The sequence below is a fragment of the Miniopterus schreibersii genome, assembly GCF_964146895.1.
Source record: "Miniopterus schreibersii genome assembly, chromosome: 6".
NCBI lineage: Eukaryota > Metazoa > Chordata > Mammalia > Chiroptera > Miniopteridae > Miniopterus > Miniopterus schreibersii.
This window is the reverse complement of record NC_138107.1, coordinates 34,168,991-34,194,240: the sequence shown is the minus strand read 5'-3', so window position 1 is coordinate 34,194,240 and position 25,250 is coordinate 34,168,991. Positions and strand designations below refer to the sequence as shown.

At 42.6% G+C, this 25,250-nt stretch overlaps 1 protein-coding gene across 1 annotated transcript in view; it reads left to right on the top strand.

Annotated features, from left to right (window-relative positions):
* The window catches only part of IMPG1 (interphotoreceptor matrix proteoglycan 1), a gene marked incomplete at both ends in the record, with an annotated part of 106,518 nt that extends 81,741 nt beyond the window's left edge, over positions 1–24,777 (top strand). Inside the window, 4 exons of the mRNA XM_081140619.1 lie at positions 1,556–1,775; positions 18,520–18,718; positions 23,281–23,353; positions 24,700–24,777. Coding sequence (XP_080996745.1) covers positions 1,556–1,775; positions 18,520–18,718; positions 23,281–23,353; positions 24,700–24,777 — 570 coding nt within the window. The remainder of the gene's footprint in view (positions 1–1,555; positions 1,776–18,519; positions 18,719–23,280; positions 23,354–24,699) is intronic.
* Between the last annotated feature and the right edge of the window lie 473 nt (positions 24,778–25,250).

The window sequence follows — 25,250 nt, the reverse complement described above, 5'->3', positions numbered from 1 at the left end:
CTAAGCTGCCATAATGAAGAGATCAAGAATATAGTCACTTAAATAAGATACAAGTTCATTTCTCTTTCACTTGGGTGGGACAGCTCCACTCAACAGTATCACCCAGGAACCTATATTCCTTATGTCTTGTAACTCTGCCAACCCCAATTGGGGGTGTTTCCTCATTCACACAAAGCTGGGTCACTACCCTGCTTCCACTTGTGAGAAGGGGAGAGAGAGAAAGCCCAGGGCAAAGAATTCCTAAGCAAATGATACCAAAGTTGCCCACATCTCTTCCATTCATATTCCATTGGTCACACCTTGCTGGCAAGGGAGACCGGGAAATGTGGTCTCTAGCTAGGCAGCATCTTTTTCATGAAAAAGAGGAGAATGGATTTTGGAGAAAGAAGCAGCTAGTCATTGCACAGTAGGTGAAGACAGGGAATTCCCACCTGAATCCAAAGCAATGCTAAGACACACAGAACGAGTTCAAAGTAGGTAGGCAAAATCATGGGAGTGTAGATGGGAAAATGAAGTTTTAAGCTCTGTGTAAAACTGTATTTTATTTTTTTATTTTCACGATGACTGTGAGGGCAAGGGGGATGTACAGGAACGTGGGTCAGGGTCAGAGTCAAAATTCTGGTAGGGTGGAGAAAGGGAAGAAATAAAAGCTGGTCTGGGCCAAGCCTGGGAGGTTGCAGCTTGCACCTGTGTGCTCCCCGGACTCATAGGTGTCAGTGCATGAGTGAGTGGCTCATGTACAGGGCCAGGAGCAAGGCAAACTTGACCGAGTTTCAAACATTTCTGAAAAGAGATCTCAAGGATGGCTATGGCCCACAGGAGGCAGATGCGGGAGCCTGAAGCACAGTGCCCTGGGGCATACTTTTGATATTATTACATTATAAGTTGGGAAAGGTCCTTAGGGAACCACCTTTTCTTCTCCCTCACAGTTCAGATAAGGATGCTGAGGTACAACACAGTGGCTAAGTGTCTCACTGAAGGTCACGCAGCTCGTTAGGAACAGTTCCAGGCCTGGCTGCCAGTTCCTGCTGTTTCCACTGCAGCGAGCTTGTGTTGACAGTGAAACGTACTCTGCATAAACAGAAGCGGTGTTTAAGCTGTTGCTTATTTCAATGGGTCAGTTCAAGTTGGTTGCTTCCAAATAGATGTCCCATTTACACAGGCGTAGGGAAGTTTGCTTCTGAGCTCATTTTGGAACATGTTTTTATTTACTTGGATTTAAAAACAAAAATGAAAAACAACCTGGCATCCCTGCTTTGCTGATAGCATTTGCCTGGATTTTTAAAATCCTCTGTTCTCACAATTCATTATGAACAAAACTACTGCCCATCCATCTCAATACACAGAGAGAAAGGTGAAAATATGGGACATAATCACTGCAAATAGATCACTAAGTGGTGGTGTTCTGGTCTCACATTAAATCCAAGCACACAAAAATAAACAAATAAATGGAAATTTATGCCTCAGATAATGAAAAGTGAGTATAAATGGAATTAGCAGCGGCTGAGCTCTTAGAACACACTTAAGAGTAAACCAACCATCGTTTATTTTGCAGCTGGTTCCATATCTGCGATCTAATCTTACAGGATTTAAGCAACTTGAAATACTTAACTTCAGAAATGGGAGTGTGATTGTGAATAGCAAGATGAGGTTTGCTAAGTCGGTGCCATACAACCTCACCAAGGCCGTGCACCGGGTCCTGGAGGATTTCTGTTCTGCTGCAGCCCAACAGCTCCATCTGGAAATAGACAGCTACTCTCTCAACATTGAACCAGGTAAAAGAATTCAATTCAGAAATATGCGCGCTTTTAGGGATTATGTTTGTTTGATTAAGCTTGCAGCTCAACTTTGAGGTCGCAAAAATCAAATTAAAATTACACTTGACAAAATAACCTTTTGGAAGCTATGGATTGCCTTATTTGAAAGGTAGGGTCCTAAGACATGCAAGGTAAAGTTTTCCTACACCACAAAGCAACGAACAAGTGCACCTCCTGCTTCACAATCTGAGCTTTAATTTCCCCTCAGAGAAAAACTTTTGCAGTGCTTAAGAGATTTTTTTTAATACAACCTACAACCAAGCTAATTTACATTCTGCTAAAAGTCAAAAGCACCTTCTCAGTGAACTGTAACAACCTGGGGCTTCCTACCTAAGAAACCTGCCAGTCACAGTTAACTATGGGAATCACCTCTTCCTAACACAACTCAGGATGAAACTGAGACTCCTCCTGAGGGGGAAAAGAATCATTAGACCAAAATTCAAACTTGGGAAACAGCAATTTCACCCATCATGAAAGAAAGAAGACAGTAAAGTCCCTTCCCGTTTGTGTACCCTAGACCAGCTTCCATTGCAGATTAAAACAAAGAAGATATGAAGAAAACTCTCAAAAGACATGGGGGCTCGGCCCAAAGCTACACCACAGAAAGCACACATTTGCTCCCGTAGGAAAGCTAGTGTCATTACCATTGTAACCAGCTGTGCCCACACTGGGAACTATTTCCACCATTAGTTTCAAAATCTTATTTTTTAAACAATTGAGGGAAGTTTTTGTTGTTGTTGTTTGGTTTTTTTGCTTTATTTGGTTTGGTTTTGTTAATCCCCTGGAGTGCACCGGCCAAGGCTCCAAATCGACTGCCAATGCACCTGCCAGTCGGTTGAAAACAAAGCTTCTTGATAGGCCATGAATTAGTAAAGTGAATCTCAAACACCCTCTCTGGCTTTCTGTGGACTAACAATGAAGGCTGAGGGAAAGGCCTTGGGCAAAATCCAAACAAAAAAGCTCAGTTGGGAGACACTTATCTTTGACTGAACAGAACTTTGTGCAACTTTAAGAAAATTGCCTCCTACCTGGTAAATAGGTTCATTAAAATGACAGAGTGCCCTTAGGCACTGAGCCTGGGAATGTTTACCTCTGAGCTGGGTGGCTGAGTAAGCCCTCGGGCTCCCCTAAGAAATCAAAAAACCCCTAAACGCTAGTAAAATACTGCCTCTCCCTCTGGAAAGTTACTTCCTCACAACTAAGCAGGAACCAGGGGTCCTTGCCAGTTAAGATCAGGAGACCAATTTCCTCAGTCAATTGAAAATGACAACAGGGACTTGTATAGGGAGAACTTGCAAAGCATGAAGGAGGTGAGGGCCCAATTCCCTCCCTCGGGGAGCTCAGTTTGCTTAGAGACTCACCCAACAACACGAGAAAGTAAACCTGAGGAGCTAACTTGAAGCAGGGGAGGACTCGGGGTGCTGCTGTGGGGACAGGCTTCTCAATGTAGGCCCACCTAGTAGTGCCTTAGAAAGAGGCCAGGAGGTTGGTAGTGCATTTTCAGGGACGGGTAAGGGACCCTGGTGATGTTGGAAAAAAGCATAGCATGGCATTGCCCATGAAGGGCTCTAGTCCTGAATGTGACTCCTGTGTGCTAACAATAGCGATCCATTCCCACAACTGGAAAATGGAAACAGTAACAGGTGTGAGGATTTAACTAAAATAATAGAGTTGTCCCTCATTCTCCATGGGGCGATTGCTTCCAGGACCCTCAAGGATATCACAATCCAAAGATGCTCAAGTCCCTTATATAAAAGGGTTGGCACAGTGTTTGCATATAACCTTGCACATACTCCAAATACTTTAAATCATCTCTAGATTACTTTTAATGCCCAACACAATGTAAATGCATGTAAATAGTTGTTATGCTATATTACTTAGGGTATAATGACCAGAGAAAAATCTGTACATGTTCAGTACAGACACAACCATTGTAAGCCTATGTAGACGTCAGCAACAACATAACTTTTTTTAAGAAATATTTTCTATTCAAGTTTGTTTGAATCCGTGATTGCAGAACCTGCTGATTTGGAAGGGACTCTATTTACAATACTTAACATAACAGGCAATAATTATAGTTGACTAATAAATGTTTAGTTAGTGTTGCAACATCATCATTATTAACTTGACTAACACTTTGTGACCTGCGTAGGGTACCAATGAGAGCAGTAACAAGTACCCTGACAAGGTATTTGTGTGGAGGTTGGAACTGGAATTATTTTCACTGATTTTTTGTGTGAATTCAGCTATGGAGCTTTCCTCTAAGAAGCCAATAGCAGTAGAAACAAGATGGTGCTAACATCAGCTCCAGTCCCTGCTGGAGCCAAATTCATGCTGAGCTACCCAAGAAATGCCCCAAGGCTCCCCTGTAGACTGTGGGGTAGTGTGCCCAGTTTATCTTTTAGTGGTGAGACAATAGGGGAAAGCCAGAGTGTGCTAGACAACCTGAGAAATTACCTTACTCTATTTCTTACCAGATACTTGGAGAGTGAGAAAAATCTGAATTTTTTTTTTTTTAATATATCTTTATTGATTTCAGAGAGAGGAAAGGAGAGGGAGAGAGAGAGAAATATCAATGATGAGAGAGTCATTGATCGAGCTCTCAACCCGGGCATGTGCTCTGACCGGGAATCGAACCCTGATCACCTGGATCCTAGGTCGACACTCAACCACTGAGCCAAGCCCGGCCGGGCTGAATTCTTAATATGTTGAAAATTCATAGAATGAATTAATGAATGAATGACTGGAAGAGGTCTGCCAAGAAATGACTGTAGTGGGTCAGTAATGCCCGAACCAAAGGGCTTGAGGATAGCAGAATTAGAAAGTCCAATGTGGATTTTATAAGTTAAAAATAAACAATGAACTTTATTAATTTTTTATATAAATCAAAATAGATTAATCCAATATTGATAAGGGTTCTTATCTAGAGTGATAAGCCACTGTGCCAATGTGGCCCCAAAAGTGTTTCTTCCAATCGACATGGGGGATGGGGAAGTGGGGTGTAATGAGCAAGCAGGGAGGAACAGGCAAGGTTTAGAGGGAGCTTCCTAACTCACAGCTGGGGATTCTGGTTTAGCTATTTCACTAAAGGCAAAGGGTAGATTCACCCACTTATAACCAACAAGTGCTTAATGATTCCACCTTGACCACCATTTATATGTTTAATACAAAACAACAAACAGTCATCCACTATCATATATCACATTAATGCATGAAAGTCCGTCCCTGCCCAAAGAATCTTCCAATGTGGCCAACGAGGAACACCTTAGAACGATGCTGGGGTCAAAGCTATGCCTTGTTCATTCTAAAAGACTTCCTAATGAGCACTTTCTAATATGCCACACTTAGTTGCAAATTTTTATGAGTCTGAGAATCACTGAGTGAGCCTATAATGAAGAAAACTGAGCTTTCCTTTAAATTCCATTTCATTGAGGCCTGGTGCCTGAACAGAAGAGAGAATGCAGTGGTAGAAATTAATATACAGAGACCTCTAGTCCCTCTGGGCTGGTCTCAGGCAGTGAGATGGCCTGTGGTGGTTGGAGGTGGTGAGGACTGAGCATTCTGCCACAGCCACAAAGACAACCAGCGCTGTTAAAGAAACAGTCATTCAATGATACATGTTAAAGACCATCTTGGAGGGTGAAGGGATGCTGCAATGGGCTCTTGGGGTTGGGGGAGAGTGAGTGGGCTCAATTCTAAATACAGCGAGTGGGAATTTATAGGCAGGTAGCAGGGTGGGGGTCAGTGGATAGAAAATTACCAAGAAGCATCAGTTGTATGTGGGAATTCTGGCTAAAATGACTTAAAAGGATTCTTGAGGAAGGCAGGCCAAGGTGATCGAACATTACCTGGGGGACGGTGGGAGATGAGGAACCTGATTAGGTATCGAGGGTGATCACACATGGAGGACGGGATGTCCAGCTAAACCAACTTAGCAGGACTCTGGCTAACATTGAACAATGAGGAGATGAACACCAAAGTCCAAAAGTTGAGGCTGAGTGGAAAATTTCAGGGGAGGCTGAGTAGACCTGGACCAAGTAGACAATCTTTGTCAATACCAGAACTAAAGAGGCAGGACACCAGCCACACAGGTGTCAGTGGCAGCTGCACAAGCTCCCATTGGAGGGTGCTGGCTGCTGAGGAGGGAAGGTGGTCACCCAAGAGTGAGCCATGGTCAGGGACCCACTCAGACACAGACTCAAACACCCTCCACCCACATTTTCACATTATTCACAGCTCCTGCTTCCTGTTTACAGCCTGTTCCAGTCCAGGCAGAGACAGACCAAAAACCCAAAACGCTCACAACCATTGCTTCTGAGCAGAGCTAATTAATTTCTCACATCTATGAATCTACATCTTATGAAACTTCTTGAACCTGAATTTTAAAATGTTGTTCTAAAAAAAAACCTGTAAAGTGTTTCTAGCATCAGTTCTCCTATACAATTTTAGTTTGGGGAAATTTGCACAAAGTTAGTATTTTGATTATAGAAGAAATGGGTGTCTAGATTTTAAAACAAATTAAGAAAAAATATGCAGGTAATTTTCAATAGTTTTTTTTTCCTTTTTTAAAAAAATTCCTAGAACATGACAGCTCTTTTGCTCCTAATGTTTCAGTGTGACTGAGTGATCCAGATGTTCGCCTTTTGGTGGGATATTTGAGTGTAAGCTGTCATGGTGATTGACAGTCAAGCTGATTAAAATGTCCTCCTAGTACAGCCAACCAGTGCAACCAACTTATCTTGCTGCCTCTCAGGTCTCTGGACGCTGAATGAAGATAATTACTTCAGGTTCCCGGAGAGCAAGGACTCAATTCTAGTTTACACAGCCCCTGACTCCATTGTTGGCATGGTCTTTTCTAGCATCTAAGACTTGGGCTGACGCATGGCCATGCCCATCCCCCAGCACGTAGTAAAAGAGCTCTGAGTGGCACTGATAATCGAAACCCCAGACAATATCAGAAGGTCATTTTTTAGCAAATACAAGAAACCTCCCTGACCCAGGTTCGGCTTGCCAGTATTCGCTTGAGCGCATTGGCCTTAGTCCAATCTGCTGAGAAAACTCTCCTTGAAAAAGAATGAAGAGGGGAAATCTTTAGAGAGAAGGAGCAGCTGCTGGAAAGACTATGTCAGGAATGAACACCTCGCTTTGCGAGTGGGAGACAATCGCGAGCACCTATCCCTGGAGAAAGGAAAGGGCGTCCTTTCTTATCATTTTCACCTTTTTCCAACCAGAATGGCCAAATACAGCAAAACTGAGTTTCTGGGTGTCTAGCTTCTTGGCCTTTTTCTTCTTGGGAGAAAAGGGAGATTAGAACTAAGGCTACACAACACTGGAGGGTCTCCTACCTCACAGCCGCTGTCCCCCAGCCTAGCAGCCACCTGTCCCTAAGTACTACCTCTTAGTCCCCAAATCCTTGTCAAAGAATAGTCCCCAAAATATGAAAAAAATGATTGTCATACAAATAGCTAGCATATGTTAAAGTTTATTTAACTAATTGATAAGGGAATTAGTATATTAGGGTGAAAAATCTGATTTAAAGGTGGTATGGAAACAGGAATTTTATATAGCCAGTGAACAAAAGAAAAAGGTTGTTGAGCTAAATACAAAACAGAAAATACAATCATTGTATATTATCCATTTTCTAGACTATAACTTCTAACTTTATAGAATTGTAACATGCCATAATCAATAGTAAATTATTAGTGAAACAAAGTTATTGCCTTCTAGGGTAGGGCTCAGCAAAGTATTTCTTAAGGAGCTGGATAGTAAATATTTTAGGCTTTATGAACCAAAAGGTAAAAATCAAAGATATTATGAAGGTGTTTATATAAACACTGAGAAACCTAAAAACCGTACTTAGCTTGCGGGCTGTAGAAGAGCAGACAGCTGGCTGGGTTGGCCCACAGGTGACCCCTGTCTACTAAGCAGACTGTTGTTGCTCTAAAGTGACATTGAAGGTCATGTGGTCAGCTTTTCTCCTTATTTCCAAAGGTTGGAAATCTTTTCTTAAACCATCAAAGATTTCTCAGCCTGTTAGTCCCGGGGGCCCTTATCTTTGCTGCTATAGAAAAGCTAGACAAGTAATTAATAATCACAATTTGGGTCTCTGTTCATTCATATAGTCAGTAAGCACTTAAGGATTATCTGCCAACAGTCAGACACTATTATAGGCACCGGGATCCAAAGGTGAATTGAGCCCATCTCTGTCCTCAAGGAACTAAATGTCTACCAAAAGAAAAAGGCACATAAACAAAATCTATAGTAGAGTCTGCTAAATGCTATAATCAGGATATGAACAGAAATGTTATGAAGCACAGGAGACAGAGCAATTAATTCTACAGAGGCAAGGGGATGTCATGGCAGGCTTCCTAGACAGATGGCAATATTGAGTGCGTGATACCTTGGTATATGATGATGGTGGGCCCAGGCAGAGAAGGGTGGAGAGAAGCTATTCCAGAACGGGTGGGAGGAAAATGCAGACATTTCTGGGAGTGGCAGTTTACTTCAGTTATTCCACTGTGATGGCAGCTTTGGATACAAAGTAGGGAGATAAGGGAGCTCAACCTAGAAGGAAAGGAGAGCCATGCTGAGCCAGCTCATTTAAAGTCAGGCTGTCACTTGGCCAGTGTGGCTTAGTGGTTGAGCATTGACCCATGAACCAGGAGGTCACAGTTCGATTCCCGGTCAGGGCACATGCCCAGGTTTCAGGCTCAATCCCCAGCAGGGGGTGTGCAGGAAGCAGCTGATCAATGACTCTCATCATTGATGTCTCTATATCTCTCTCTCTCTCCCTCTCCCTTTTCTCTCTCTGAAATCAATAAAAACATATTAAAGACAGGTTGTCTAAGAGCCCCTGTTCAATCTATTTGCATCACTTAGGTGTCCTATTTTTCCTTTAAAGTTGAACTTTAATAAAATTTTGTAAAACTCAAAAAGTTTTCAAGCTTAATACTAAACAGCTTTTAAAGTAGTCTCAAGATTATAAAATAAAAACACACAGTTTATCATTCATAAAATACTACAAATTTGGAAAATTCTTAGAAAAAATACATAGTTATAAAGGGTATATAGATAAATTCATTTTTTTAACTTTTTAAATGCAAAAATTAATAAGCTCTCTTGAGGATATAAAATACTCCAAGAAATGTTTTTTTTTTGGGGGGGGGACCAGTTTTAAGGAAATGGACATTAGGTCAGTTGACCTCTGGTCTATAAGGTAGGTGTCTGGAGGCCAGGGACGAGGCCAAGGCTGAAAGGACACATTTCACCTACACAAGTTGAAACCAGAGAATAGTAAAAAATGGCTCAGGGCAATGTGTAAGGCAGGAGGAGAAGAGAACTGGGAACGGAGCTCAGGAGACACTGGCCAGCACCTAGAGGGGAAATAGGATTGTTGGTGAAGACAGCCAGGAGAAGATGATGCTGCAGAAAGACAGGCCAGCAATTTCTGCAGCTGTGAGTGAGCAGTGGACAGAGGTCATTTAAGTTGACAGTCAGAGGTCGTTAGAACACCTTGCAAAAGAAACCTAGTGGAGTGGCAAGGGCACAGGCAAGGACTTCAGTGAGGTTGCGATGAAAAGGGAAATGAGAAAGTCAACGTGCCCTGTCCACCTCCTGTCTTACAACTTTGGGGGAGGTACTATTTTCTTTGATGATTACATTTCAAAGGAATGGCTCCCAGGTCCTGGAGAAAGAGGGTCCTGGGGAATACTGTCAAGAAGCTTAAAAGAGATTTACTTCTCAAAGGGGCAGAGAATGAATTTACAATTACAGAGTTTCTAAACTAACTAACTGCTGTAAGAGAAGGGAAGCCAGGAAGAAGGAAGTCAGGAAGAAGCCTGTGTAAAGCTTAGTCAAGCTCAGGGGAATATTACAACAGCTTTGGTCAGAGGACTTAGCATTTCTTTTCTATGGTCCAATTTTATTATATTTACAGGCAGTCCCCAGACAGACCAATTATTCTGTTCCATTTGCAAATTTGAATCAAAATCCAATCAAGTGTTTCTCATTTTCTTCCTTTTGGCCTAATGTCAGGGTGGAATAGTAGTTTGTGGCAATAATACTGGGAGGGGAAAACAGTATTCCATTACTCGTTCTGGACTAAAGAGAAGAAGAGAGGTTTTGAATATTCTCCTGAGATTTCTAGGTGAGTACCGTTCCACATTTAGATCAGCATCTGAGTTCCTGGGTGTGCCCTCTAAATGAGGCGGCGGCCAGTTAAGCCAAATAACGCCTGCAGAGGTTCGGACGTGTAGGGAAAGGGACACATTGTTATTACCGCGTGTGGTTTGCTATTTGCCTTTTTGAAAACTGTCTGAATAAATAAATCTGTGATATGAAAAGTATAAGCCAATGTTAGAACTATCTGTGATTTATCAACTGGAAAAACAAATAAATCACAGCTTGCTCAGCATTCTGCGGGCCTCCCTGGCAACTAGAGCCGTCTTCCCTCGAGGCTGCTATGAAAATTCTTCAGAAGCATGTAGGGCTTTTATTCCAGTTGGCTGTGCAGGCTGAAGGTTTCAAGTACGCAAAACCACTTATTCTAACTTATTCTCTCCTTGAGTTCCTAAGAAGCCTCCTCAAAAATGGGCAGACTTCAAGGCTGGTGAATGGTAAACATTGAAACTAATTGCAGTCTGGCATCTACGAGGCTTCCAGCCAGAATGTGGGTAAACAATCATTTTCTCTGGAAAGTTGCATCATTTGTAAGACTCCCATTTCAGTCACCAGCTCTCAAAAAGTGGTAAATGTCACTCATCACAATAATGACAATAAAAATAACAGCTACAATTGACACTATTTTTAATCTTAACTTGCTGACCGGCTATTTCAAGCCAGAACTTGCCCGTGCAGCTGGATACTATTCCACTCTTTTAAAACTCTACACTGCTTTCAGACCTTAAAATTACTTAAATTAATTTAAGTGCAACATGAGTTATCTCATGACCGGTCAGCAACACTCAGAAATGGACAACACACTTCAGTTTAATCCTAAATGAATTGTTAGGTTCTACATTTCACCAAGTGTCATTTCCTATAGTATTCTGAAATATTCTTAGAATGCCAAACACACACACACACACACACACACCTTCATTCTCAGAAACAAAAGTCCCATACTTCCAGATGTGCCCTTTATAAGTACAGTTGGCTCCACTAGGAGTGTCCCTTCCCAGCTGAGGCCGTCGCGGGAATTCTCCTTCCAGGAGACGCTCCCCAGCCCCTGCCCTCTCCTGTCCCCCACCCCATCTCCTATGCCTCTGGCCCTGGCTCCTGGCTTACCCCTCTCTGCCCTGCCCATCAGGGGACCCCAGTACTGGTTGTACTTCCAGATACCTTTCTCCACTCTCCAGACTTTCAACCTGTGTCCTCAAGCCCCACCAGAACCATCCTGTGGAGCTTCCATGAGACACCGCTTGAGCCCCTCCTCCAACCCCTTACCACAAACCCCGTACACAAGTTGAGGCTGCGACCCAGCTGCAGGGCCACCTCCCACAGCCCCTGTCAAAGTTCTCCCTCCCTCCACCAGCTGACCCTGGGATGCTCAGGCCCTAAAACTAGTGCACCCAAAATACCGCACTTCGGCAGATAGAAGTAGTGACTGAGAGGGGACATTGTTCTCCAGCCACCAAGAGCAAGGTGTTTGTAGGTATCCACACAACCGCGCAGTGACACCGGCCCCGTCAGCGGCCCGAGAACTGCTCCTGCGTCTGCACGAGCTCCTTCCCGACCGCGCTTCCCTGCCCGTGCGCACTGCACAGTGCGGTTAAGGAGACACATCAGTTTAGACGCTTAAAACTTCATCCCCGCCCTCGCCGGCCTGGCGCAGTGGCTGGGGCGTCCACCTGCAGACGGAAGGGTCCTGGGTTCGATTCCGGTCAAGGGCACGTACCTCGGTTGCAGGCTTGGTCCCTGGCCCTGGTGGGTGCGGGAGGCGACCAAGCGATGTGAGACACATCGATGTTTCTCTCTCTCTGTCTCTCTCTCTCTCCTTCCTTCCACGCTCTCTGGAAAGTAATGGAAAAAATATCCTCCGGTGAGGATTTAAAAAAAAAATTAAAATTTTGTCCCCTGAATCTATTCCTACGTCTATTGCTATTGGCCGCCATCTAGTGAACACTAGGTTTCATTACATTCAAAAGAAAGAAATCTCCGGCCAGGACCCAGTAGACCCGCAGCCCAGGGAGTCCAGGTGAAGCCCGAGCTGCAAACTGGGCTGAAACCTGCCCTAGGACGGGACCCAGTCAAAAGAGGTGCTTCACTTCCTGGCCCGCGTTTAGGTGTCGAGAAGGAGATGATGAAAGAATAAAGGACAAAGTGATGGTAAAGAATGAGAAAAGGGCAGAAAAGCAATCAACACACAGACTCAAGGGTGTAGGGCAAGTGAAGGGGGCGGGGGGACTAATGGACTGAAGTTGGTCAACTGCAGACTTGGGAGCCTGGAGGCCTACTTTCAGGCCTGACAAGCATGAGTGCACTTGGAACCAGAAACAGGAGATTTGAAATAGACAGTCTTAGGCCATCAGGGACCTATGATCTCCTCGAACTTGTGAACTTCTTGATGACCACGACCATAATCTTTTTTTTTTTTAATTTATCATTATTGTTGAAGGTATTACAGATGTATCCGTCCCCCCATTGATCCCCTCCACCTAGCATCCACACACACACCCCCCAGGCCTTCTCCACACTATTGTCTGTGTCCGTAGGTTATGCATATATACATATAAGTTCTTTGATTAATCTCTTCCCTTCCACACTCCCCATCCCCGCCTTCCCTCTGAAATTCATCAGACTGCTCCATGGTTTTAGGTCTCTATCTATTTTGTTCATCAGTTTATTTTGTTCTTTAGAGTCCACATATGAGTGAGATCATGTGGTACTTGTCTTTCTCTGACTGGCTTATTTCACTTAGCATAATACTCTCTAGTTCCCTCCATGCTGTCCCAAAGGGTAAGATTTCCTTCTCTTTTACAGCTGCATAGAACTCCATGGTGTAAATGTGCCCCAGCTTTTTTATCAACTCATCTACTGATGGGCACTTGGGCTGTTTCCAGATCTTAGCTATTGTAAATTGCACTGCTATGAACATAGGGGCGCATAGATTCTTTCTAATCGGTGTTTTAGGTTTTTTAGGATATATTCCTAGAATTGGGATCACTGGGTCAAATGGCAGTTCCATTTTTAATTTTTTGAGGAAACTCCATCTTTTAAACTTTAATGCAAAATGCCTCAACATGTTCCCTGCAGGCAGGGCACATTCACTTGAATGTTTGTCTTTTTATCACATGGAGAACTGAGAGATATACATCCTTCCTCAGTCAGCCAGTTGGGAATGCTCTTAAAGACCTGTGAAATACATACAGAAGACACTATATAAGCAAATCCAAGGTAGAAACTGATACAGAAAATGTACTTACACTGGAAATCTCAGAAAGATACAAATATTTCCAAGCCCCACATGCAGTTCTCTTCCTTCCAGCCCTGTTCATCTATGTCGCATTTGAACAACAGAAACAATGTGGAGCCACTGTAGTGTCAGACTATACTTTCTACAAGGAAACATTCTGCCTCAGGAAAGTGGTGGCAGACGATGGTTGTGAGGTTTTGTTTAGTTGGGAGAGACTGTTTCAAAGGAAAGCATTTGTGGGAGTCTGATATGTAAACTGATGAGAGTGGAGATGCTGGCAGTGGCCGGGCCTCCAACTCACTGTCCCTCATCTCCTATGAGCCCCGTGGAACCCTGAATTTTCTCCTGGAAACCCTGTTATTTTAAAGCCACTAGAATGATGTCAAAAGCCAAACACTGTGAACGGACATACAGATGTTAATCTTGAGTTATACTTTCCAGCTACAATAGGCTTTAATTTTCAGCGATATCTACTTTGGAGGGTTATTGTGAATATTATTGAAGACTTGTTTAAAGTGTCAAGTGCAATACCAAACACAAAATGACCTTCAATAAATGCAAGCTCTCTGTTTCTACAGTAGTCTCTCCTTATCCATAGTTTCTCTTTCTGCAGTGTCAGTTACCCACAGTCAACTGTGGTCTGAAAATATTAAGTGGGAAATTTCAGAAATAAAAAATTCATAAGTTTTAATTTCACACCTTTCTGAGTAGCATGATGAAACCTTGAGCTGTCCCACTCCACTCCTCCTGGGGCGTGAATCATCCCTTTGTCCAGTGTATCCATGCCCTTTAGCCACTTAGTAGTTGTGTTGGTTATCATATTGGTTATCAGAGAGAGACTACATTCACATAACTTTTATTAAAGTATATTGTTATAATTATTCTATTAGTTATTGCTGTTAATCTCTCCCTGTGCCTAATTTATAAATTAAACTTTATCATAAGTATATATAGGGGAAAACATAGTATATATAGGGTTCAGTACTATCTGTGGTTTCAGGCATCCACTGGGGGTCTTGGAAGATATTCCCCTTGGAAAGGTGGGGACTACTATATAAATAATTGTCATGGTGCTCTTTCTGAAGCTCCTGGTGAAGGTTCAGGATGTTGATCCCTGGGGCCACATCAGGGACAAGGCCTGAAATAGAATGGCATCAATGCTCTGACTATAGTCAGAATCTACATGGGAAGTTAAAGGCTGAACCAGGACCTCTGGATACAGGATGGACCTGAATTTTTCCCACCACTTGGAAATGAACAGCTACTGAACCACTGGACTTTCTCAGGCCAGTTGCTCTGGGCTACAGAGAGATTGTCAAATTTGATCTGCAAAAGAGCTACCCACGTGGGTTAAGGACAGAAAAATAAGTGATTTTGTCAGCAAGCAATTACAGTAAACCCAGAGGGTTCCCCTAACCATACTAGGTATTTGGTGGGGATGGTACAGGCTCACAGAGAGCCCTTTCCATAGTGCCCACCAATAAATAATCTATAGAAAGGGGATTTAAGCAAATCCAGGAAGCTAAGGTAATTATAGATTAGTCCATACACCAATCATGAGGATACCAATCACCTCCTCAAACGACACACAATTTGATTATGACTTGAAATATTTTTCTAGAAAACCGCATTTAATCATTGTCTTCCTAATAGACTGTTGATCTCACATCTCCCTGTCCCTCCTCTTTCCAGGATATGGACCATGTTCAGAACAGCCCATTTTTGGTTGTTGCTACATAATGTTTACATTATTAATATTGACTAAATCAAGAGCAAAGAGTGGGAAGTTGAGACTAAATTTTTTGTGTGCAAATTCCTGGGGATGTGTTAAGAAAGAAGCAAATAGTTGTATGGCCTACACATTAATGTGTCCATCATTCCGAAGAGAATGGCTTTGGGATATGACAAAGAAAGAAAATGATAACACAGTGGAAGCTTTCTTAAGAAATTTCTACTGGTTAAATTTTCATTCATTGTAAAGTCACTCTCTTCTTTTTCATGGTGCTTCCTCCCCAGAATCAGCTCACATCCAGGTCTCAGTCTTTGCCTAAAGCCCAAAGTTAGAGGTATCACTTATTAACATACCTAGGGGAAATATTTTTCGAAAGTGGAAGCTGTATGAGTTGCTTCACAAATTGTTGTATGTCACCTCTTCTGTTATGATTCTAATGAACTGCAATTAGGCAGTTCACACTTTTATAGGCTATGGTCCAACAGCTCCCCCTTGGGGTTCTTTCCTTCCCTGGAACTCTTCACACAGTCCACAAGGGGATGGGGTAGGAGTTGAGGGACTTGAAGATATAAAATCTTATATATGGGTAAAATAAAAATCTAAAGCAATTAGTTTGCCTGAAATTCTCAGTGCTGAAGACTTTGAAGGGCCAAATTGATACTTGTTGAATAAATGGATCTTCTTTTAATTCTTAGGAAGGGTACACAGCAAACAAAAACTCAGCCTAGTGTTTTTTGTTTTTTTAATATATTTTTATTGATTTTGGAGAGAGGGAGAGAGAGGGAGTGAGAGATAGAAACATCCATGATGAGAGTCATTGATTGGCTGACTCCTGCACTCCCCCTGCTGGGGATCGAGCCTGAAACCCAAGACCAGGGATCCAACCTCGATCTCCCAAATCATACCAAGATCTCCCGGTCGATGCGCCACCACTGAGCCATGCCAGCCCCGCCCAGCTCAGTGATTTTAAGCCTCCTATGTCTTGCCTGTAGACTGGTCCTGAGTAAATAACATGGGAGAAGCAAGTAATCGATAAACTATACCTGACTCTAGGCCCCCGAATTTGGATATGTCACTCCTCCAGCTTTACCTTACTGTGTTTAGTTCAGCTTTACTGGTGCATAGAGCATGCTTGGCTGGGCTGAAGGAAATTATGATGAAACAGAAACCTTTTTTGTAACGGGTAACTCATTCCTATGAGTCCTCAGCAGGGCAGAATCTGTGCATTCCATCAGCCTTCCATGTAAATACACTATATTTCCCCTCTGCAGAGAGGGAAACACAACTCTGACTGTTCCCTCCTGGCTTCTGTTTTCAAGACCAAAGTACTGAGGGTAGAGTTGCTGGCAGCTGTTTATTAACCCAGGCCCTGGGTGTGGATCACCTGGGTTATCAGGGTAAATTTGAGTTTTTTCCAAACAGTGACAGGGATCCCCTAACATGGCGAGCATCAGGAACTGTGAGGCAGGGAAAACCAGTTCACCTTAGCCAGGCCGGTTGTCCATAAGGGACCCTCGACCTGCAGAGAAGTACAACTTCACATAGACTTTTAACAGGCCTGCCTTGCTGGGAAACCCAAAACTGTGCTCTCCAGGGCCTGCCCTTGCCCTCAGCTTGGGCTGGTCTCACTCATCTCTCTTGCTCCTTCCACCGCAAGGAGGCACTGGACCAAACAGTGAACACAGAGGTTCTTTGAAATTCTCACCCCACAAGATGACCCCGAAGACCCATTTGCAGAACTTCTGTGGTCAGTAAATTTGGCAAAGCAGCTATGTTCTCCAATGGAAGATTCACAATAGATATTAGCTTATTAATGACCCCAAGAGTGTTTAAAAGCAAAAAAGAGAAGGGGGTGAGGTTGGAGAGAGAGAGGGAGAAAGAGAAAAGGGGAAAGAGAGAGAAACTTATTTATTTCACCCTGCATTTAAAAAAAAAAACCACACAACTCATTTAGCCACCAAACCTCTTTTTAGTATAAAAGTTATTTAGTCCTGCTGAATTCTAGTTCAGCAAATGTTCCTACTTGGGACATACTGGACCAGAAAATGACTGAAATTATCCTGATTTTGAAAATTGTAAGTTCTATTTACATGTCTTCTAAAACACAATACTGATCATACCCCTCCCTCTCCCCAAATCCACTGCAGGCTCCCACTTGCCTGTAAAGTCCAAATTCCTACCAGAGTTTGGCTCTAACCTTTCCAGCCTTAGTTCCCTTCTGTCTGTCCATGGGTTTCTGCTCCTTCCAAAGTGGGCTTCCCCTGCTCCATCTCCTCCACGTCTGTTGCCTGTTGCTTTCTCACTTCTGTGCCTCTGCTTACGCTGCTGGGTCCAGTTGGAATGCCTTTTGTAGTCTTGGCATATATAAATACAACCCACTTTAAATACAGGCACTCAGTTCAAACTATCCCCTCCATGGTGATCTCTTCTCTGGCTTATGCTTAGAGCTCATATTTAGGGCTCTTATGCTAGACAAGGTACTGGGCTCTTTGGATAGAAGGATTCTGTACCTTCCTCTAGGCTTCCTGGATAAACGGTTTTATACACAGTTGCCTGTCCCTTAGTTCCTTCCTTGCACATAATATGTGTTTATTGAAAGAAAAATCTGAGGGATAAATGGCCAGTGTAAGCCTCTCAGGGTAGAAAGCACAATGGTCTCAGGGACAGAGTCCGATTCTGGCTCTGCCATCAGCATGTGGGGACTCAGGCCATTTGCTTCTCTGCCTGAGAGCTCAGAACGCCCAGCTTTACAGAGACACACAAAAAGGCTGGCAGGACCCACAGGCCTTCCAGAGCTAAATATCCTGAGATTCTCTTGATTTACAATCTACTTTATAAAGAATTTGAGACAATCCTAAAGAGTTAAGAATAGAGTGAAAGAGAACAGACTGGAAAATCTATTTGAATTTTAATAGAGAAAAACAATTAATCCAAAAGAAAGTATCTCTAACATTAGGGCCCTAGGGATCAGGGAGGGACTAAGAGAAATATATTTTTTAAATTAGGAAATTATCCTGAGTTCTCAAAATTGTCCTCATAAATGACTACTACTTTATAAGTTACATCTGATCTTAAATATACACATTTATAGCTCATCTCTGCAGAAAATACCTTAAAAAATAACCAACAAATAAAAAATCAGTTCTCTATGCAGCAGTTATCAAAACGTGCCCTCCAGGTCGCATGCGTCAGCATCGCTGGGATCTCCTTAGAAATACAGGTTCTCAGGCTCCATTCCAAACCTCTTGCATCAGAAACTCTGAGGGTAGGGCCTGGAATCTGCATTTTAACAAGACCTCTAGGTGATGCTGACGCACAGCAAAGTTTGTGGGTAATTATACTTGAAGCTAAATATGTCATCATCTGTGTCTATAAACTCATTTGTCAAAAATACAGAAACATGTGGTTCTCTTTTCACTCCAGTCTGTTATCACTACTGCACAACCCACTTCAAAATGGGATGAGAGCAAATATATCTGGCCTTTTGCCTTTGACTTCTGCCAGTTCCCCTGCTCAGGCCTCCATGCATTTACTCTTATCTACCTCATCTCCTACAGCTGACCAAGCAGATCCCTGCACATTCCTGGCCTGTGGAGAATTTGCCCAGTGTGTACAGAATGAGTGGACCGAGGAAGCAGAGTGTCGCTGCAGATGGGGGTATGAGAGCCAGGGGCCCCTGGACCACCAGGGGGACCTGGGCCTCTGTGCCCCTGGAGAGAAATGTGAGGTCATCCAAGGAAAGGGAGCTCCGTGCAGGTAGGTCGAGCACACCAACTTTACAGACACAGGAATTTGTTATTCATAATTCTGAGAAACCTATCATTAGAATGAATTCATATGGTCCCTTAAACCTATGGTTCTCAAACGTCATGTGCATCAGAATCTCCTGGTGAAGACTTGCTAAAACACGCATGGCTGGGCTCTGCCAGGCTCTGTGATTCAGCAGGTCTGGGTAGGGCACAGGAAAGGCTGATAGCGCTGGTCCAAAAACCACAGTTGGAGACCACTGCTCAAGCCTTCCTACAATATTTCATTAAGACCAGTAAGGGAAGAAAAAAGAATCTGTGTCAGCTTTAAGAGAGAATACCACACGGTCCACTCCCTTAACTGGGGTGTGTGTGTGTGTGTGTGTGTGTGTGTGTGTGAGAGAGAGAGAGAGAGAGAGAGAGAGAGAGAGAGAGAGAGACTTGGCCTTGGCCCTATTTGCAAATACAATAGCTTTCATCATAAGAAAACTGGAAAATATAGAAAATTATAAGAAAAAAGATAAGAGTCACATTGACTGCTATTATCTCTTGGTGTGCGTGTGTATGCAGAATGTTCAAATAGAATTTTCTAAATAAAATGGAATCAGCCTGGCTGCTTGCTTTGTAGTGAGCTTTTTCACATAGGACATTCCTCCATGTCACTAAATATTTTCTGTAGCATCATATTTAATGGTTACAGGGTAGTCCATTCTACAGATGTGCTATGATATGTTTAATCAATCCTTCATTTCTGACAGAAGGTTAAAAGAAGGCCTTTAGAAGGAGAAATAGAAGGTGAGATATACTTGGCCTTCTATTTACCAGACTTTTGGATGGGGGTAGCCTTATGAACAAACAGGGAGCACAATGTTCCTAATTCTCTCCAGGTCCTGTGACACCCAGATAAGATCTTCACTGTGGACTCTGCCCTCCAAAGACTTCTGTGGGCACCTGTCCCACCCTTCCCCCTGTGAGCTTCCACTCACCCACACCAACCTTTCCTCAGTATTAATCACCTCAGACTATGTCTTTACTAGACCATCCTGGTTTTTCTACTGTTCTCTGACTCATTCTAGTGACCACAGTCCTTAATTTCCCACCCAGGGGACTTGTGGCAATCTGCTTCCACAGTGAATCAACAAGAAACCAGAGATTTAGCCTTTTGTTTGATGAAACATACCCTGTTCCTTTAAAGTATTAACACTTTAAAGACAACTATACAATAGTGGTTAAGAAGCAATATTTGGAAGTCAAAGTGCAATTAAAATTTTGGTTTAGCAATTTACTAATCAAGTGACCTTGGAGAACTTACTTAACTTCTCTAAACCTCAATTTCTTCCTTGGATAGAGACTAATAAAACCCACCTGCTGGGTTACTGCAAGGAGTGTATGAAATTATGCGTGTAAAGCATCTTCACAGAGAACATAACGCACAGAGTGTCCCTTCAGGCAAGCGAGGATTATGATAATGCTATCAATTTTCTCCAAGTTAATCCCAATTAAAATCCCAACTGGATTCTTTATGGAATTTGTCATTCCGGTCCTGAAGTTCCTCTGGAAATGAAAATGTTCAGGAGAAAATCTTAAAGTACAATGATAGGGAGGCTGTTCTGTAGGACAGCAATACATAAAATAATATTTAGAACACTAAGATAAACAACAGATGAATAGAACAAACATAAGTCCTAAATAGATCCTTATATATTAAGGAATTTAACATTAGGGAATTTATTTTAATAAGCATTCCAAATCAGTAGGGAAAGTATGGACTGGTCAGTAATGGTAATAAAGATCAAGAAACAAAAAAAATAAAATAAACATCCCTCTTTCTTAAGAAATATCACTTTAATGCTAGGTTGTCACAAGGGAGATCAACAGAGGCACAGGCCGACTAGAAGTGAACAGCTCTTAGGTTTGGGGGGCTCTGCTCCCCCACCTGTGCCTGCCTCTGGGGACAGATAATGTGAACTTCCAGGACCCAAACACACAGCAATGACATGCTCCCTTACATCAGCTCAATTCAGCAAAGATTTCTGAGCATCCATGTGTTAGTCACCATGTCGGAGGCTGAGCAGCAGATAAGAAGGAAGGGAGGAAGGAAGACCGGGAGGAAGGAGAGAAAGATACTCAGTTTCTCTGGGGGAGAAAAGAAAATCCTCAGCATGAGGATAAACCCATCGCCCAAGAGCTGCTTCAGGACTCAATGAGCAGGAACCTGGGCACAGCGGACGGGGTGCCTCCTGGATCCCCATCACCCGCCCCCTCCCAGCAGTTATTTCTGTTCCTCACAGACACCATCATTTAGGTGACTGACATTTTACTTATGGGAGGACCACATGACAAATTAAGACCTAATCGACCATAGACAAAGACACTGATTAAGATTAGAGGCTCTAAAGTTATACCCAAGTTCAAATTCAAGCTCTACCCCTAACTGGTGAACTTGAGCAACATTTCCCCCCCCCCGTTTATGCCTCAGATTTCTCATCTATATAATGGGGATAATAGGAATAAATGCATGAGTCAGGTAAGGAGTAAATTCGGTGCTCCTCAGGGTAAACGCTCAGCTGCTAGCATCACCGGAACCGTTTGATAATTATCAACAAAAGGCAGCCCTGTAAGGAAAACCGAGATTCCCTACTTGGTACTTAAACCGCAACTCAGAAGCCAATCAGTTGAGGACACTATGTGCTGTGACTCTGAAAACAGCACCCTCTAAAGGATTGTCAGCTTGGCCACATTTCTGTTCTTCTACCTGAGAGTGAAGAGCAAATGGGAAAATTAAATTGAGGGCAAGTGCGTTATGGAGATGAGCCCGTGGGCGCACAGCGAGCACTTTCAGTTGGTTCAATTCTCTGCCATTCTACTGCCAAGTCATTGTCTTCTGTTACACTGGCCCCTTTACTTTCCCTCCTATTCTTTCTCCCCAGTCAATGTTTACAAGTACACGCCACACGTTTTTCATTTCCCTCCCTTTTAGATATTCTATACATAGGTTCAGTTGTTCTAGGAACTTACTCGGCAAAATTCCCTTAAGAAGAAACAACACTTCGATTTTCAAAGGACTCTTTTCCGGCTTGATGAATTTTACTTTTATTAATTGCAATTATCATCTTACACAGAAAATGCAAATCTAGATCTGAGAATTATTTATGACTTTTCCTCTTCAGATCTAAACATTTTCACTTTGCCCTTTAATAGGTCTAGTGTGTTCTTCGTGATATTATTTATAATAACGAGAATCTTTTCCAAATGTAGGGGCCAGATTAAGTAAGCAATGGTACAAAGTGACACTTATGAAGAGGTCTCAGCACCATGAAAGCACGGGTTTGAACTACAGTAAGATCACAGGTTACTCACATGCTGCACCTCAGGCATGAGGGGGAAGGGCCCATTTTCTCTCTAGTAGCTGCTCCTCACTCTGTTTTGAGCCCCTTCATCACTGGGTTAGAGGGGAGGGAGGAGTGAAGTTTAATACAGTCCAATCCAATTTTTAAAACTTCTTCTGATTAACAGTTTAAGCAATCACTTTAGGCAACTCAGTTTTCTTGAAATACATAGTCAGGCTCAAAGATCCCCTCCCCTGCCCTCCCCTCCCCTCCCCTCCCGTCCCCTCCCATCCCCTCCCCTCCCCTCCCCTCCCGTCCCCTCCCCTCCCCTCCTCTTCTTGGTGGTGTGGTGTCTGTATGCATTGGGGGGGGGCACCCTTTGCCTCACCCGGTCCTTTGGAAAGTTTCTGTTCCCAGTCTCCTCACCTGGGATCTCTCAGTTCTGACCCCGGCATCTGCCTGTCCCCTGGTTGTCTCAAAGCCTCCAAATCGCCCAACCAGGACACGCTGAACCAAAAATGCTGCCTTGGCTGGTGGTAGGAGGAACAAGGACCTTGTTACTCAACCTCGGGGAACTAAGCCCCCCTCCTCTCGCCTGCCTTCTTCCATCAGGCACTGGGGCCAAGATAAGAGTGTCCCTCCTTCCTGCAGTGGTGCCCACCTCCCCCCTTTCCCTGCGGCTATTATGGGCAGAATGTTGGAGGACAGAAAACAGTTTACCGATAAGGGAACATATGTCAGAAAGTATCCTCCAAATATTATACCCATTTCATAATGCAGAGAGTAAAAAAGTAAGGTGCCAAATGTGTACACACTGTCCTCAGTAATGATATAACATGTATATAGAGAAGTCTGGAGCTATATGCATCAAATTTTAAAATACATTTTAGAATTGCAAGAACAAAGTGTTATTACAGAGTTGTTTTTCAGTAACCACAATTCAGAATTGACTTGAAAAATAACCCCATTTTTTGCAAGATGAACTTATCGTTCATCTTTCCCATGAGCTTTTCTTCAGTCCTGAGACCACTGCCTAAGAAACAACAAGCCAACTGGATGGCAAAGCTCAGCGGGGTGGGGAAAGCATACTTCCTCCAACTCCAACAAAGGCACTGGCAAAATATGTTAACCCGTTTTCACTCATCATAATCACTTTCGAACAAAAATAGTAGGAAGTCGTAGTTGCTGTTAATGTTGATAAGCCCAGGAAAGAGAATATTGTGTTTTTGCTTTCTTTTTATAGGTCATCAGGTCATTCTAAAAATCAAGCACACAAAACTAGTGATAAAAAGTTCCAACCTCAACAAAATAACAAGGTAAAGTCATAGTTTTAATGTTGATTTTAATTACTGAACTTTGAAGGAAATTAAAACATTTCTGAGCCTGACTCTTGTTTTAAATAGAGATAAGTAAAAGTACTTTTCCTTTATTTGCCAGACTTCCTAATTTAGTATTTTCAGGGGAGAAAAGGCATTTCCTGGTGCAAGAAGGGTAGACACAGAGATTGGCATTAACTGAAATGTGTAGACAAAACAATAGAGTAACAGAAAAAATCCAAGTATAATTTCTTAACCTTTTCTTATAAAAATATACAAGTGATTTATTAATGCATGTCAACATGCTTGAAATTTTCATAATTTATATTCCTGGAGCTGAATCATTTTATTTATATTTTTGTAAAATGTCTTTTTATTTCAAATAATCAGCTAAGGCAAATAATCAGCTACGTAGAAAAATATATAGAAGAAATGATTTGTGGATGAGTAACTTAAAAAAATTCCTAAAAATTCACCCTCCGATAAATGTTCTTTCCAGTGTCCTAAGTACCTCTTTTAAACTACTCATCCATTCATCAACTTATTTTACTAAAAATTTATATTTTACAAAGGGAAATAATTCTATAACCAGGTTAAATATAGCCTACACCGAGTTTTTCCAAAATGACTTTTGGGAAAATACCTTGGGTAATTTTTAGCCTGAAATCACATAGTTTCAAAAATTATTCCTAGTCTTTGGTGGTTAATAAGGAGTGATCATCAACCAGTGTGCACTCTACCTGAAGTCTATAGGGTTAGATGGAAACACGCCAAAGCTTGCACTTGAAACAAGTTATTCTGGTCAATATACAGTCAAGAGGGATACTGAGGCAGTCACACCAAATGCTATCATCATACCACTTCCCAAGTGCACACGGGAATAACGTGAACCATTCTGACTTCCTGAAACAGAGAAAGTTGGAAAGCCAGAAAAAGTTCAGGCTTAAGCCGTAAACGACAATGGGACACAGGATCTGATAGTAACAAGGTGGCCAGGATGAAGCAAACGCCCACTAAATCCTGAAGTGCAGGTAGAATTAAGAACCAAAATTCTATGAAGCTGCAACATGGGATAATAATATATGCTGCGGTTGGAAGGGAATGTGGTGACCTTAACTCACAAACTATTTGCTACCCCTGAGAATCTAAATCAGCTTAAGAGATGGAATATATTTCTAGTAGGTTAAAAAGTCAGGAATATTTGGGGGGGCATCTTCAACCTTTCAAAAAAGATATGGTAAATGGCAAGCATATTCTCTCTCCATCAGTAAAATTAACTTTGGGATGAATCACTGATTTGACCTTGGATGGTATTTCTTAATCTCTTAAAATGATTTTTCTTCCAGGTAACCAGGAAAAAAAATTCTGAGTTGCTGACTGTAGGATATGAAGAATTTAACCATCAAGACTGGGAAGGAAATTAAAAACTGAAAATGTACATGATATCACTGAAACCATCTGGAGAGAGAGGGCGCGCTGGCTCAAGGAAAATTGTATCCACTTTGTCAAAATTCCGAAAACACTGGCAGGCAGCGTTTCACGGGTCATCAGAAGCCAGACACACAGTCGACACGGAGAACCAGGACACGCCACGTTTCAAATAGAGAAGAATCACGCACTGATACTGGTCCATTCTGAAGAAAAGAATGCGTATTTATCAAAACCCAAAACACAATCGGTGAAACATTGTGACTATTCCAGGGTGACAGCGAAGGGAAGAGGAAACCAGGTTTGCTCCCAGCTGCCCTTAAAGTGTTGCTCACAGATCATTTATCGGTGTCACCAGTTTTTTGGGGGGGGGGGGGGTGTTGAATAATATATTGGGAAGCAAAGCTCTTCATATGTTAGAATGTACCTAAAAGTTGACTACTTGTGCCAGGAGAGGCAGGTCTCTAAG